This window comes from Gobio gobio, assembly GCF_949357685.1.
Source record: "Gobio gobio genome assembly, chromosome: 13".
NCBI classification, from domain to species: Eukaryota; Metazoa; Chordata; class Actinopteri; order Cypriniformes; family Gobionidae; genus Gobio; species Gobio gobio.
In genome coordinates this window covers 32085683-32099214 of record NC_137106.1, presented here as the reverse complement: position 1 = coordinate 32099214, position 13532 = coordinate 32085683, and the positions used below count along the sequence as shown (strand labels likewise).

Below are 13532 nucleotides of genomic sequence, written 5' to 3'. Positions count from 1 at the left end.
CAGAATAAATATTAAGTAATGTGACCACTGAATGTTTAGATAGAACAACCGGAATTGTTACCAAAGAGTAGAAAATTAAATAAAAAATCACATCACACACATTTACAAGATGTCCCAGCAAAACTGGCAAAGCATATTTTATTATAATTGTTCATGCATTACACCTTTGCATACAGTCATTCATCTCAAAATAAAGAAAGCCGGTTTCAAAGTTCAAGATACAAAGTGCTGGAGAAAATGATCTGATGTCCTGCATCATACCCACTTTAGCATTGCACACATAACAGGTCGTAACGACATTGTTCGTTTTATTCTGTGCACTTCTGATACGTTTCAGTTCATCCAAAATACCTGATAAGCAAGTTCAAGGCAAGCGATCAATAGGCGCTTGAGTCATGAATTTAATACAGCTGAAGTATCTGCAGTACAACATCATGAAGCAGATGCATAGGCGGAGGGTGAACCAGATGCGATTCCTCCTTAAAACACACGTAACCATTTCGTGATAATCTATCAACATCCTACACATCCCAGCATAAACGCTCTTGTTTTTAAAGTGGTTATGCTCACAAACCACTAATAATTTGAACAGGCAAGAATGTGTGATTTGGCATGGCAACCAGTTCAAATAATAAATAGCCTAACCAATGCCTTACCTAATGCAGCAAAACATACGTTTTATTCAAAATCTGAATGAATTATCACCTAGAACGCGTGCATAAAAGCGCCCCCTTTATAATGACTAAACTGTCACTCATCTCAATTCATCGCAATCTCACAAAGTTCTCCTAATCGATTGAGATGATGCTGCAAAAATACATTGTAAATAGAAAAACGTATTTAGGTATATTACTAGTTTCGATGCTCTCAAGAGCACAATCACCAAATATGTTTCTGCTTATCAGTTTACAATGAGAGTATTCGCGAGAGTGCAGAATTCAGAGTTCAGCTCGTGCACTGAACAAAACTCCAGTGGTTCAGCAAGCAATCTTAACGCCTCTGATTGGCTGTTGCATTCATAAACTCAACAGAGTCGTGTGATTGGTTATAGTGCGCAACTCGGTAAAAAGTGTGATGCAACATGATCAAAATTGAATGCCGCAATCGACACACTTCATTTTTACTTTATTACTAGATTTAGTTTAAATGTGCAGTTGCATTTTTGGCCCAAGCCCCTGTTATTTTTTTAACCCGGGGCCTTACACACGCTACGCCAGTACGCCTAACTGGCGCACCTTATTCCTCATGCCCATATCAACATTAGCCTGGCTCCGCCCTCCTACGTACTTCCGCTCAATTTTCACTTTCCTCTTCATCTGGGATTGCAGTATATTCTCTGGATTTCTCCGGTCAAATTTTAACCGGTCCAATCAGCGAACAGAGGGAGTGGCTGAGAACAGTATCGTTGATGTTGTGCGCTAGTTTGAGATTACATACGTCACGACCAAACGTTAGCGATTGGTTATGGCAGATCCAATAGTTTTAAACTTCAACAGAGTACCCGCCTTCAAGGAAGTAAACGCTTGTCAATGGAGAGTGCAAATGAAATGTACAAGAGTCTGGTAGGACCAGGCTAGATCAACATACATGCACAGTGAAGAGGATAGTAAGCTACTGGTGGTGGATGAATGTAATTTGCATCACCTTATCACTTGGTTCAGCAGACCTTAAAAAGAAATGCTCTATTCAGAAGCTATCAAAGACAGAAAGAGATGTCCAAAAGTCTGAGACCACACTTAAAATATATTGTATGCATATAACCATAGGGTCAGTAAGATTTGCACTTATGCTCACCAAGGCTGCATTTATTTGATTAAAAAAAACAATATTCAGCAATCTTCCGTCACAAATTACTATTCTAATTTGCTTATTATATTATTATAAATTATGAAAACGGTTTTGTGGAAACCGTGATACATTATTCTCAGGATTTTTTTGATCAAACGGCAACTCAAAAGAACAGCATTTATTAAAATATTTAAAATATTTTGTTATAACATAAATGCCTTTACTATGTTTTAATGCATCCTTGCTGAACAAAGTATTGATTTATTTTCAAAATAATAATAATAATAATAATAAAAAAATACTGAGCCCAAACTTTTGAATGGCATGTTGTAATTAATATTCAGGACTATTTCAAGGTCAGTAATCAAATTAGTAAATTTGTGACCTTGATCATGTGACTTTCGATGCAGTACAGATGGTCAAATGTCCAATGAAACAAAATGCTCTTATGCTCATAATCAAACATACATTTGTTTATGAAAAAGAATGCAAAATATATGTTCACACTAGTGGTCTCAGACTTTATAGATTTAATGTAAAAATGCTGGGTTAAAAACAACCCAAGTTGGTTTGAAAATGTACTAACCCAGCAATTGGGTTGTTTTAACCCAGTGAGTGAATGGGTTGTTTTAACCTAGTGAATAAGTCGTTTTAACCCAGCGGATGGGTTAAATGTTTGCTTAAAACAACCCAATCGCTGGGTTAAAACAAACCCAGCATTTTTTAGAGTGTAGACTTGGTAGACCCCACTGTAGATCTACCAGCATGGCATCTGTGCATTTTTATTTTGGCATACAAAGTGCTAGTTTGGCCGAAAAAAATCAAAAGATGGTGCAGCAAAGCCTCTCCCAGCACCTCAATCTGAGAAACAGACCTGAGCTTCAGTTCTCCATTTTCTTTACCTTTAGAGCAGCAATGGATATTTCAGCTACAGCATTCAACACATATAAGAGACTATGTGAACAAGCCTACATCTGTATTATAAAAGTAATAGTATATCTAAACTATGGGCAGTGCAATCTGGCTTTTTCATAAAGTCATTATGATAGTTTGTTTGTAAAGGTAATATTTATCTGTCCGCACTGGTTTCTGCAAGCCTGTTATTCATGATGCCCAGGGCTCCGACCCCTCCAGAGAATCCATTGTGCCTGTTTGTTGACCCACATGGCCGGGGATGGCCGTTGGCAGTCTCGGACAGTTGTTTCTGCATGATCGCCAAGTTGACCTTATTAGCCACCAGGAAGTCTCTCATGGAGATCATCTCTCCAGACATTCTGCGTCCATCCGTCTCGCTGTCATTCACTGCATCCGTGTCTATGGATATGTTGCGAACACGTGTTCGGAGATTGCCCGGCATGACTGCATTCCTACGGGGCCGGAGAGACCTCCCGGGGCAGTGACGGCATGGCATCCTAAGCTTTTTCAGGAGCCAGTTGAGCACCTGTTTGATAACGATGGAAATGACGTTGAATAGCGAGTAAATGCAGCAAACACCCATTAAAATGAAGAAAAAATTGACGATTCGGTAGATGGTCTGGTTCTCGTATCTGGCCCGCTGGCTGCTGACCATATCCCCGAAACCAATGGTGCTGAATGCCACAAAGCAGAAGTACAGTGAGTCCAAGTATCCCCATCCCTCGACTGAGGAGTACATGGCCGAAGCACAACAAGAAATGATCGTTGCCGCCACACAAAGAATCACCATCACACAATACACTGAGGGCTTCCATCCTGCAAGACTGTCTTCACGATTTGACCTTGCATTGCTCGAGTCTTGTCTGCCGTTGTGAGGTAAAACTCCTTTGCGTCGCCGTTGGACTTCATGGCAGGATTTGAGCACAAAAGCCAACACGGTTATTATTCTTTCCAAGAAAAGGTTGAAAAATAAAATGGTGGCTGCACAGCCAATGAGGCCATAAAAGATCAGGAAGATTTTGCCCCCGATTGTGGCAGGTGTGGTCATTCCAAACCCTGTGGGAAATGAGAGGAAGAAATGTTAATTTACACCCATATATAAACGAATAAACAATATTGTTAATTGAGCTGAATAGCCGCAAATTATTTTCTTCTTCCTCAAAGAGAAGAATGTTTTGCTATTGGTGACAGATCCTGAAACATCTCCCATCTTTCCCTTGTCACGCTGATTGAAATGCAAATAACAAGTGGATTGCATTATTATTCTAGATGTTTTCTCCATCACATAAAAGCCACCATTGAGAAGGACAAGCACACTCACATCCTCAGCTCAGGTGCTTCAGTAATTTGATCACTGAGAAATAAAATGAAACAAAACCAAGCAGCAACCGTTAGATGACCTCCATGTGGCAAATAGCAAGACAATAAGCTACAAAGGTCTTCGTCATTTGGAAATTGTGAGGTTGTGGGTTCCCTTTGGGAAATTTTCCAGGAATTAGTGAGGAATACAGGCAAGGGGGAACCGGGCAATTGTGTAAACACATCTTTTATTGCATTACCTGTAGCTTTCAATGCATATACACAGCATGTTATTAAGTTAGGGAAGATCTCAATGTCAATATTTGCCAACTTTGAATAGTAAGAAGAGAAAAGGAAATGTAAAAGGGAGGGGGAAATGTTTTCGACCGACTTCATATAACATCCTTTATAAATCTTAATTCTTGTTGTGTCAGGTCTGAAATTGTACCAGAAGCAAAGTTTTCAAAAGCTGCAAAATTCAGCTAATATTAACTTCTTTATAATAGATATCAATTGTAGTCTATATAAACAAATAACTTTACAACGTATAGCCACATGCAGACAAAGTGACCTGCAACAATTGTTTAATAGCGCTCCTGCTGCTCAGGCATGTGTGTTCATGCATGTTTAATATATATTTAAACTTTCACGAGTTTGTGTGCCCATATAATCTTAGTGATAAGATGATATAGAGGGGATATTATACCCGAGCTCCGATTACCCCCCTACAACAGGAAAATTGTACAAAAAGGAGGAGCAGGGGAGGAGGAGGGATGCAACGAGAACAGGGAAGCTGCTGTTTTTTTATACCTTGTTATTATTTAGAAGATTACATGGCCGTACTCCTCCCGAAATTACGCTTCATAACTTCACAAATTCAATGTATTCATTTTTAAATATATAAAAAAATATTGAATTGTATTTGCAAGTATCTCCACAAATAAATAAATGTAGCCTACATAAACACTAATGTAAACTGTGACCACAATTTCTGTGGTTGACTTGCATTAGTCAATAAAACATTTATCGTTTAATTTACAATAGACAGGGACTATTTAAGACAGATTTTTGGCATAAGGTGACCATATCCTAAATTAACTGTTTTTATTTTTCTGGCAAGACTTTAGGCTATAATAAATATTCCCTGGATTAAAAAGTGATATACACACACACACTATTATTATGATGATTTCAAATGATCTATTATCATGGCTACTATTTATTAATGTTGCTAAATGGTTAATATAAACCATGTTGTGAATTTGGCTATATTAATATATCCAAAACAACATACATTTACGAATATTTCCTCATTAGTCAGGGTATATTTCATGCTTTTGTCATTCTTACCGATGGTGGAAACGACAGTACCGACAAAATAAAAGGCTCCAGTAAAATCCCAGCGTGGTCTGAGGGTGTCCACCCGTATTCCTGCCAGGTTCGCCTCTTCATAATGTCTCAAGAACTTCTCCAGATCACTTTTGTTGAGGTTGTACTTGTGGCTGAAAAGATCAAACCTCTGAGCCCACCTTTCCTTCGCCTGTTTCTCCTTGGGATGCTCCAGGGCTGAAAACACCGCGGCTCCGCACAGGAGGTAGAGGATGATGAGGAGCAGCAACATTATGAACCTGGCATTATCTTCATTCACAGGACCACAACAGCACGCGCCTCTACATGCCATTATGTGACTACTGCTGGACAGGACTGGCAATAAAGTCTCCACATCTTACATTTAACGTTGGTGTGCATGCAACTGTAAGAAACTTCTTCGTTTTCCATTATTCTTGGGCTGCATGTACACCAAATGTACTGCATACGAGCAATGATGATGATGAGAGATGCTCATACCATCCTCTGAGAATGGATTTAGTGCCAGCTGAAATCCTGATAGATGAGATTGTGGGTGGATCTGGTAGTTCAGCTCATCTCATGTGATGCATCCCGCTGGGTCTCATTGAAAAGCATGTTTCGTTTACCTTGTTTCAGTCCACTTCAGCCGCTGCACGTCCATCAAGTGGCTGCATGTGAGTTATAAAAATCATCTTAATAGGCTATACTGGATTAAAATACGTGCGTTTAAAGTAGAACGTCTACTTTAGTAAGCCTTCAACACCAGTTTAAACAGGCTGAACTCAGAAGAACTCTGGAGATATTCACGACGTGCCTCAAGTTCAATAGACAAACCTCGCAAGAAATACACGTTCCATGTGATTGCACGAAACTCTCGGAGCCTCGACGCATATGGCAAGCCATTTAACAATTACATTTTAAAATCAACACATCTACTTCTGTTTTTTTCCCCTTGCTATAGGGGAGAGTTTTTGATGGTCTCAGTTTGTGTAAATCCACTCGGGGTTCAGAGTAGCCTATGTATTTTTTTCCCCAAATTAATTTCACACGTCTAGTACAATTATGTGGTTTTGTTTCATTAATGCGGTGTATACTTTTTTTTCTTGATTTACCCCGAAAGAATGGAAGTGAAGTGTGACAACATGCCCCATAGGTGGGGTAAATTGTGAGGGGCACATTGTAACATGATCAAATGACAGCTTAAAATGTTACCTGATATAATAATAATAATAAAAACACCCAAGACAAACTAAACTTTTTTGTCAATAAAATACAATTATTAACTTTTTAAAATAAAAAAATGGCATTTTTTAATCATTAAAAATATATTTAAAAAATGTAGTTTGAAAACAAACATATAGCTAAATACAGCATAGTTAAAAACATAATAATAATGAATAATTTCTGAACATTGACTCTTTTCTCATGGTTTCTCAAAAGAATATATATTAAATATATATATAAATATATAAAAAAGTGTAGTTCAAATAGGGGCTCATTGTAACCCAGTCTTACAACGCACCCCACCTGCGCAACTGGGATTTAACCCTAGCTTGTGTCTTCTGCTGGTTAGATCAGCATTACATAACCATATTAACTGTTAAATAACAGATATAAGATTAAAATAATATCAGATTTATTTTAAATAAACACAAAAAACAGATGAAAAATAAAGTTAAATAAATATTCAGTGATATCTTCCGAAGACTTTTTAAATTTTGGCACAATTTTTTCTCTAAATAATGCTGATATGGCAACTAGTAAATACACAAAGTTTCGTCATCTTGGCATGTGTGAAAAGTTTTAAACCATGAGTGTTACAACTAACCCCACGTTAGGTTGAGCCCCGCACTCCCCTACATACCCCTGGTTTCACAGACTAGATTTAAGCCTATTCTAGACTAAAATGCATGTTTGAGCTGTTTTAACTGAAAGCAACTTACACACAGAGAGAGAGAGAGAGAGAGAGAGAGAGAGAGAGAGAGAGAGAGAGAAAACAGTAGTGACTATATATAGCATTTTTGTAAACACTACAAAAGTACTATAACAACTAGCATGTGATCATAGTAACGTCATGTTTCCTGTTACTTCAGAAAAGATGCCTGAAAAATAATGCTAGAATTCTAATTATTGCCAAAATAAAATTGCTCAGTCATTGAATTCCTTGCCATAAGCCTGATTACGTTACTTGTAAAATTAAGCGTATTCATTATGTTAATACTGGATCTACATCAGATGATCCAGCCTGAAACTACAAATTAATAAATAAATAAATACCCCCCCCCCCCCAATAACAAAACTGTTTCCAAAACAGGTTAAAGGTATAGTTCACCCAAAAATAAAAATTCTGTCATCATTTACTCACCCTCAAGTTGTCCCAAACGTGTATGGGTTTCTTTGTTCTGCTGAACACAAAAGAAGATATTTTATAGAATGTTTGTAACAAAGCAGAGAGCAACCATTGACTACCATAGAATTTTTTTCCCTACTATGGTAGTCAATGGTTGCTCTATCTGCTTGGTTACAAACATTCTTTAAAATATCTTCTTTTGTGTTCAGCAGAACAAAGAAACTTGAGGGTGAGTAAATGATGACAGAATTTTCATTTTTGGGTGAACTATCTCTTTAAGAATAATGTATGATAACTTTTGCCTATAACGTGAAACAATATTACTGCGTTTGCTCAGGACTAAACAAAAGTGCAAATAGTTTAGTGTTCCAAGGTCAAACCATTAGTGAAAAAGTAGAAACGCAAACAGAATGCTCCAGAAACGATTGACTTACCATATATGAAGACAAAAAATGTTTTTCCATCTTCTCACATTCCAATTTCCACTTATCCTCGTCACAGGCACAAATGTTTTGATTATTCCAGCGAAAAATTACTTCTGTCTTCTCACACACAGCACCATTTCGTTTATCTTGCATCAAAGGCAAACTGACGCGTAAAGTATTTGAACCATCAATAGTCACTAGTAAAAATGGAATAGGTGCGAGTGACAAGTGTAATATACACTTGTGTAATAGACAAGTGTAATATACACTTGTCGGAGCATTACATAAATCTAGACACTAGTTAGTTTCAAAGCGTAAATGTAAAAACAGCTTGCCACATGATGCCTTTGTGTCTATTCAATCCTATTACACACAAGTACCACAAAACACAAGACATCTGTAGCGTGATTGTGCATGCAACTTGATCAGTGATCGGACTCAAAAAATCCTAAATGAATAGGCTACACGAAAATGTAAAATGCTCCTGTGAAGTGTAGACTGATTTGTAAAATGTTGGAACCGGACCATAATTAATTTAATGAACTACATCTGTGGTTAACCCTGATAGGACAAATGTGTGAACTTGAGGAGAACTGCATTCATACGATCACCTTTGGAACAGTCAGTGAAACAACTGGAAAAATGTCTAAAACAATTAGGCTAGAAAATCTATTCGTTTGGCATAATGGCGACACTTATTAGTAATGGCAGGGATGTAATTGGAATAGTTAACAGAGTAGTCACTTATTCGAATAATAAAAATATAATGATCTTCATTCTTTCAGCTATGTTAGGTATTATTCTAATGATCCGAGATCAATACTAGAAGATCTTTTTAGAATGGAGGAGAGCTCTCTAATATTTATCTGATCAAAGTCTAAACGGTTCCAACAAATGTCACAGATGGCCGTGCAAGAGATGCATAATTCAGTCCCCCCCAAAAATGGAATATTTCATTGTCATTACAATGTACAATAGAAACTCTACAAGCAACATACTGGTGTAACTTTTCTGTACAGACGTGCTGGAGCAAAGGTCTAAGTTAACCTTAAAATAATGCAGAATCACAATATTTGTTAATTATAGGATGAACAAAAATGATGGGGGGCCACAGGGAATTCCTGTATCAATGTAGAGCTAAATTCCAATGTTGCTAGGCAACATGACAATTTCAGGATAAGTAAGAAACAGCACCAATTGTTCTGTATTTTGAACACATTCAATTTATCACTGATGCCAGGGGAGCACAGTCCTTCTAAATATATTGCTGCTTCACTGTAGCCGGGAATGAAAAAGTCAATCCGCCCTTGGCCCTCCCCCAGAATTCATTTTAGAGGACATGTCCATAATCAAAGTTTTAAAAAAGGCCAATTTGAGATGTTTTCGCCATTTCATCTGAACTCCAGCTGCTTTACAACAAATCTGGCTGAAAATGGATGTGAAAAATAGCTTCTTGTATTTTTATAAATGGTACCCATTACCTGCTTCTGATGTTTCTGAATTGAGGTTTAAAGATGACTGAGTCAAAGCCACTGATGATGGTTGTTTCACTGAATAAAAACATTATTTGTTTGCCATTTTCAACATACATTACTTCAACTCACTGGCACATACATCTTTCTGACACTGCTAGTGAATAATTTATTCATTGCATAGTTTTTCTGGATGTAAAATGTCATTTATTTGGCCTTTTTACACAATGTTTATGATAAAGGCATAACTAAACATCTATACGGTGTCTGTAACAACAAAACAAGATTAAAATACAGCATTAACGATGCACACTATCATGACATATATCTATCTACCATTGCTGTCAAAGGTTAAAGGGTGTCATTAAATGGCAGACTGAGAAATCAGAGAGCAGGGTGAGAAGCTGATGGGTCTGATTTCCATATTAATGCTGTCTTTTGCAGGTGATTCCAGCGGCTTGACCTGCTCAAGAAGGCACCCATACATTTCCATGAGTGTCTGGGGCTTGAGTGTATGGAATATTCCAGATCCAAGGCTGATCTGCAGGGAGAAGAAAACACAATTGAAATGCATCAGCATACATTATTGGAAACCCTGAAATCTCAAAGTCTGACCTGCTCCATGCAGAGTTCATGATGCTTTGAGTCAGACGATGCAGAATTACGTATTTGCTCTCGGCCAACAAAGATTCCTGGCATGGAAGAGAAGGTTCTGACCTCTCCCTCGAAGGGGATCTCCCTTGACGTATACTTACCTGTGGCATAACTACTCTAGTGTGTGGACTGTATCGATATGAAGGATTGTGCACACACTGTGTGGTTTACTTCATAATGAATTATAGCATATAGACTTCTAGAAAAGACGGTAGAACCGCAGTATCCATGGTAACCAGCTGACAACTGGATTCAATCACAAAAACAACACAGCAGTTAAAAAGGCTCTAAAAAGCTAATGAAACAAAATGTGGCAAATTATAAAAAATGGTTCATTGTTAAACAGCTTAGATAAAATACCCATGATATGAGAACATTAGACGTTTATGACATGCATACTTTTTTTTTTAACTGACTCTGAGTCACTCATCTCAAAGGAGTTCTCACAGATAATTGGGTGAAATGCAGGGGCATACAATAGTCAGATCTTCACAAAGCTTGTATATACAGTATATGAAATGTTGGATGCTTACAGATGGCTCCTTGGCTTGCACAATGTTATGATCTCAAAACACTTTTTACCATAGTGCATGATTTGTAAATGAATACATTTTGGAGATCACATCACATAACCAGCTCCATATATTTGGCTTTTTTGACATACTGAATTCGCTCGGTAGCTCCGCTGGTACAGAATTGTGTATTTGCGATGTGGAGCGTACAGGTACAAGTCACGCCAAAAGAGCTCAAAGACTTGTTGAATCAAGCTAAAATGGCATGTTTTTTTGTCACATTTGCTTTTGTTAACAGTAACGGCATTTGCTGTGTTTTACCCGTTTCACGGGTCTCCATCTGCCTTGAGATGTACATTTAAAGGCGCTATAAAAAAAAAAAGTATTATTAATACAGAATTGTCCCTGTATGAGTTCTTGTTTTTAATATTTATAACAGGAGATAGTGCCGTTTTCCCGAATATCAGCATGATTGCAAATGTGATAGCCTACTGATTTTGCTCTATTTCACAACAAATCCACAATGGAGCCATTGTGTGTCTCCAAGCAACTGAATAAGTCTGTGTTTTGAAGGAATCGTATGATTGACTGAATGACTCACTCGCTTAAGACTATGGGCCCGATTTTAACGATCTGAGAGCATGGTCTGAAGCGCATGGCGCAGGTCAGAGTCCAGTCCTGCACGGGTCTGATTTTGTAAACCCGCACCCGCAGTGCTTAAAACCGCATCCGACCCGTTTTCCGACAACAGAACTAAATAAAATCCCCACCCGACCCGACTCGCTTAAAATAGAACCGACACCCAACCTGAACCCGCAATAAAATCAGTTCAGCATATCACATTATAGACACACTTACAAAAAATATTATTGCCAGACTACATTAGTTATTACACGACCACTTCAGCCGGGACATTCTAAAACGCTTAACGTGAAAAACGCTTAATGTGGCTTAATGTAGACACTGTTATTAAGAGACCAAACTCAGTAAACATAATACTAAAAAAATATACTATGTACAAAAAAATCAGATGAGCCCAGAATATGAACGTTGCGTTTAATTACACGTTAAGCATTTTCCTCCCATAGAAAACCATTATAAGAAAACGCTTAACGTGGCTTAATGTACTAAGACAGTGTTATTAAGAGACCAAACTCAGGAAACATAAAAAAATACTGTTCGATAGAACTGCTTGTGCTTGGTTTGTTACCACAGTTATCTGCGTGCTTCCTCAGCGATGAAGTTCCACATTTGCGGCTATCTTTTCTTCAACTCCTCAGGATCGCTGTTGTGATTCACGTGCGCCCTCTGGCGCGGTTGTGATTCAAGCGATTCTGGCACAGGTGCACTTTTGCTAGTTTAACGACTGAAAAACGGTCGGCACGCCAGGCGCATGGGTCCAAAAGGGTTGTACGTAGTCTCTTAATGAGTAATGGGTGTGTTTTGGGCGTAACGTGCTATAAACCAATCAGAGTCTCATCTCCCATTCCCATTAAAAGCCTGTTGCGTTTGTACCATGGCGGATTCGCTATTTACATGGCGGAATTTGCGAGCAGAAAGACTGAACGCTTCTCCAGAGAGGAATCTTTTTATTTTGTGGTGCTGCTTTCTATGTGTGTAATAAGCAGAGTGTATGCGCGTTGTGTACCCGCCTATAGGGTACTAACGCACCCTTTAAATAACTAATAAAATACTGCGCTATTGACTTTAGACCAGGTTTTTGTTGGTCAATGCCACAGTCGTTTTCATTTGCCTCAAAATAGCAACACGGCAACACGGCAACAATGCGCCTGAACACATGCGTCAGACCAGCATGCCCTTGGGGAACAGATGGGCGCGAGCGTATTTTCTATTTAAACAACGTGGCGGTGGACGTGAAAATGATAACTGCGTCGGGCTAAAACTACCAAAAAAATGTTTATGTATCAGGCCTGCAGTTGATTAAATCATAGCTGCGGGCCACCATGCTGCAAGAAAGACTGTCTGCACTTGCCCAGATGTAAAAAACAAAACAAAAAACTTGTCAGAGCTTTTGCAGCACTCCGTTACCAACGAATTCTAAACATCAATATCGGAGTAGTCGATGTGTAAAACAATTCCTCTTGCTGTAGCCTATTCATATTCATATTGTATTACATCGCTTATATAATCCCAGTTCTCTAATTTGAATGTCTTTGCTCTCATGTCCTGGTCATTATGCTGTCCAAGGTGCTCGCCAAGGGGCTGAGAGTGTGACGAAGACTGACTGTTGATTTTGTTTTCAGTCGTGATTGTAATGCTTGATAGTGGCCTCCAACTGTTTGTTTGAAACGGGTCTCCAATTTGCAACGGCTGCCTCTGCAGGCAGGTTTAGGGTTTAGTGTATGTGGTACTTTATTTTAAAACATGTTGGAGCATTAACCTTTTAGCGCCGTGGACATTTCAATTTAGAACTGCTGTGATAAGTACACCAACATAAAACATTGCCAGATTCACAATTATCTGTTTCGGGTACAACTGAACATGCTTTTAGCGGCACTCACTCGACATTTCACTTTGAAACTGTTGCGAAAAGTGCAATGTAATATTTTGCCACAGGTACGTTTTTCTAATGAGCATAAAAAAGACAAACATCTCTCCTCAACAAGCTGCGAGACCTGAGGTATCATTTGTGTCTACATGACAAAATGGTGCAGGGTGCAAAAAGGGTTTTGAACAAACCCATAACTTAAAGTATGAGCAAGAACCAGTAAATTATTTAAATGACAATCATTTCTAGGACTTTCAA

The 13532-nt window shown here is 38.3% G+C and overlaps 2 protein-coding genes across 3 annotated transcripts in view; both read right to left on the bottom strand.

Annotated features, from left to right (window-relative positions):
- Window positions 1-2857: 2857 nt before the first annotated feature.
- On the bottom strand, window positions 2858-5683 carry kcnk13a (potassium channel, subfamily K, member 13a; the record flags this gene model as incomplete). The annotated part of the gene is made up of 2 exons (XM_079832641.1): window positions 2858-3759; window positions 5353-5683. The coding sequence occupies 2 exons, from the start codon at window positions 5681-5683 to the stop codon at window positions 2858-2860; spliced, it is 1233 nt and encodes a 410-aa protein (XP_079688767.1).
- A 3655-nt stretch (window positions 5684-9338) lies between these two features.
- tdp1 (tyrosyl-DNA phosphodiesterase 1) overlaps window positions 9339-13532 on the bottom strand; it is a 65139-nt gene continuing 60945 nt past the window's right edge. The window contains exon 16 of one of the 2 annotated variants that reach the window (XM_079832945.1): window positions 9339-10140. In XM_079832945.1, the coding sequence (XP_079689071.1) occupies window positions 10067-10140 (74 nt within the window). In that variant the 3' untranslated portion in view covers window positions 9339-10066. The remainder of the gene's footprint in view (window positions 10141-13532) is intronic. The other variant, XM_079832946.1, reaches the window with a different exon arrangement.